Raw genomic sequence first — 908 nt, 5'->3', positions numbered from 1 at the left:
GATGGCTGCAAGGACACACACGAAGACACGTGCATACGCGTTGTTCAGCAACTCTTCATGGCGCTAGGGCAAGGACGCGTTGCCGGCTCTTCATCGAGCCCAGCGCCTTGCCCAATGCAACCTCTTCTCGTAGAAAATGTAGACAACAACCCACTAATTTGCTGCTTTTATCATAATCAAGTACTAGTACATGTATGATCTTTATATTCCGAAGAACTTGAAATTGCAACAGTTATTTGATAAAAAACAAATAAAAGGATTTCAGAACACAAGCAATACTAGCTAGGGAGGGAAAAGCTGCTCTCCTAGTCTGCCTTGCTGAAGGAGAGGAGCTTGCGTGTGTTGGTGCTCTCCTGCTCGTAGACCTCTGCCTTATACTTGCCATGTTTTCCAGCGTCGTCTGATGCATCGATGATGAGCTCATAGTTCATGCCAGACACAAGTTGCTGTTTGCCACTAACCACCTCGTGGAACCAGAGCCTGCAGTTTACATACCTTCCATGCTCTAACACTGCCCAGGCTCCGAGTTCCTGGATGTGCTTCTCATTGATGTTCTTGATAGGTTGCCATCCATTCGTATTCCACAGTTGGTTGCCAAATGGCTCACCACAGCCTGTGGCAGGGGCACCGATGACATAGATGATTGCGGCAATGACGATGAGGAGAAAGTTAAATGTCTTCATGGATTATGCAAGTTTGCGCCGTTGGCCCCCTTGGATTGGTTGATGGGATTTGGAGGTTGAGATTAGATGGTGTTTTATGTTGGACTTTGGTGAAATGAGGATGGTGTGATACAAAACAAAGCGGAACGAGACCTCTTAAATCAGTAATGCTACACCTACATAAATCTTTTACATAAAAAGCTTACGGACTCACAAAGCAGCGGCGGGAATAAAAAATCTGGCCCG

The 908-nt window shown here is 46.1% G+C and overlaps 1 protein-coding gene across 1 annotated transcript; it reads right to left on the bottom strand.

Moving 5' to 3' along the window:
- Positions 1 to 305: 305 nt before the first annotated feature.
- LOC127328211 (cysteine proteinase inhibitor 6-like) lies at positions 306 to 683 on the bottom strand. Its single transcript, XM_051354830.2, has one exon. It carries the CDS (start codon positions 681 to 683, stop codon positions 306 to 308), a length of 378 nt encoding a protein of 125 aa, XP_051210790.1.
- Positions 684 to 908: the final 225 nt, after the last annotated feature.

Source organism: Lolium perenne, chromosome 1 (assembly GCF_019359855.2).
Source record: "Lolium perenne isolate Kyuss_39 chromosome 1, Kyuss_2.0, whole genome shotgun sequence".
Lineage (NCBI taxonomy): Eukaryota > Viridiplantae > Streptophyta > Magnoliopsida > Poales > Poaceae > Lolium > Lolium perenne.
The sequence above is the reverse complement of the archived record's forward strand: the minus strand, read 5'-3'. Positions and strand labels throughout refer to the sequence as shown.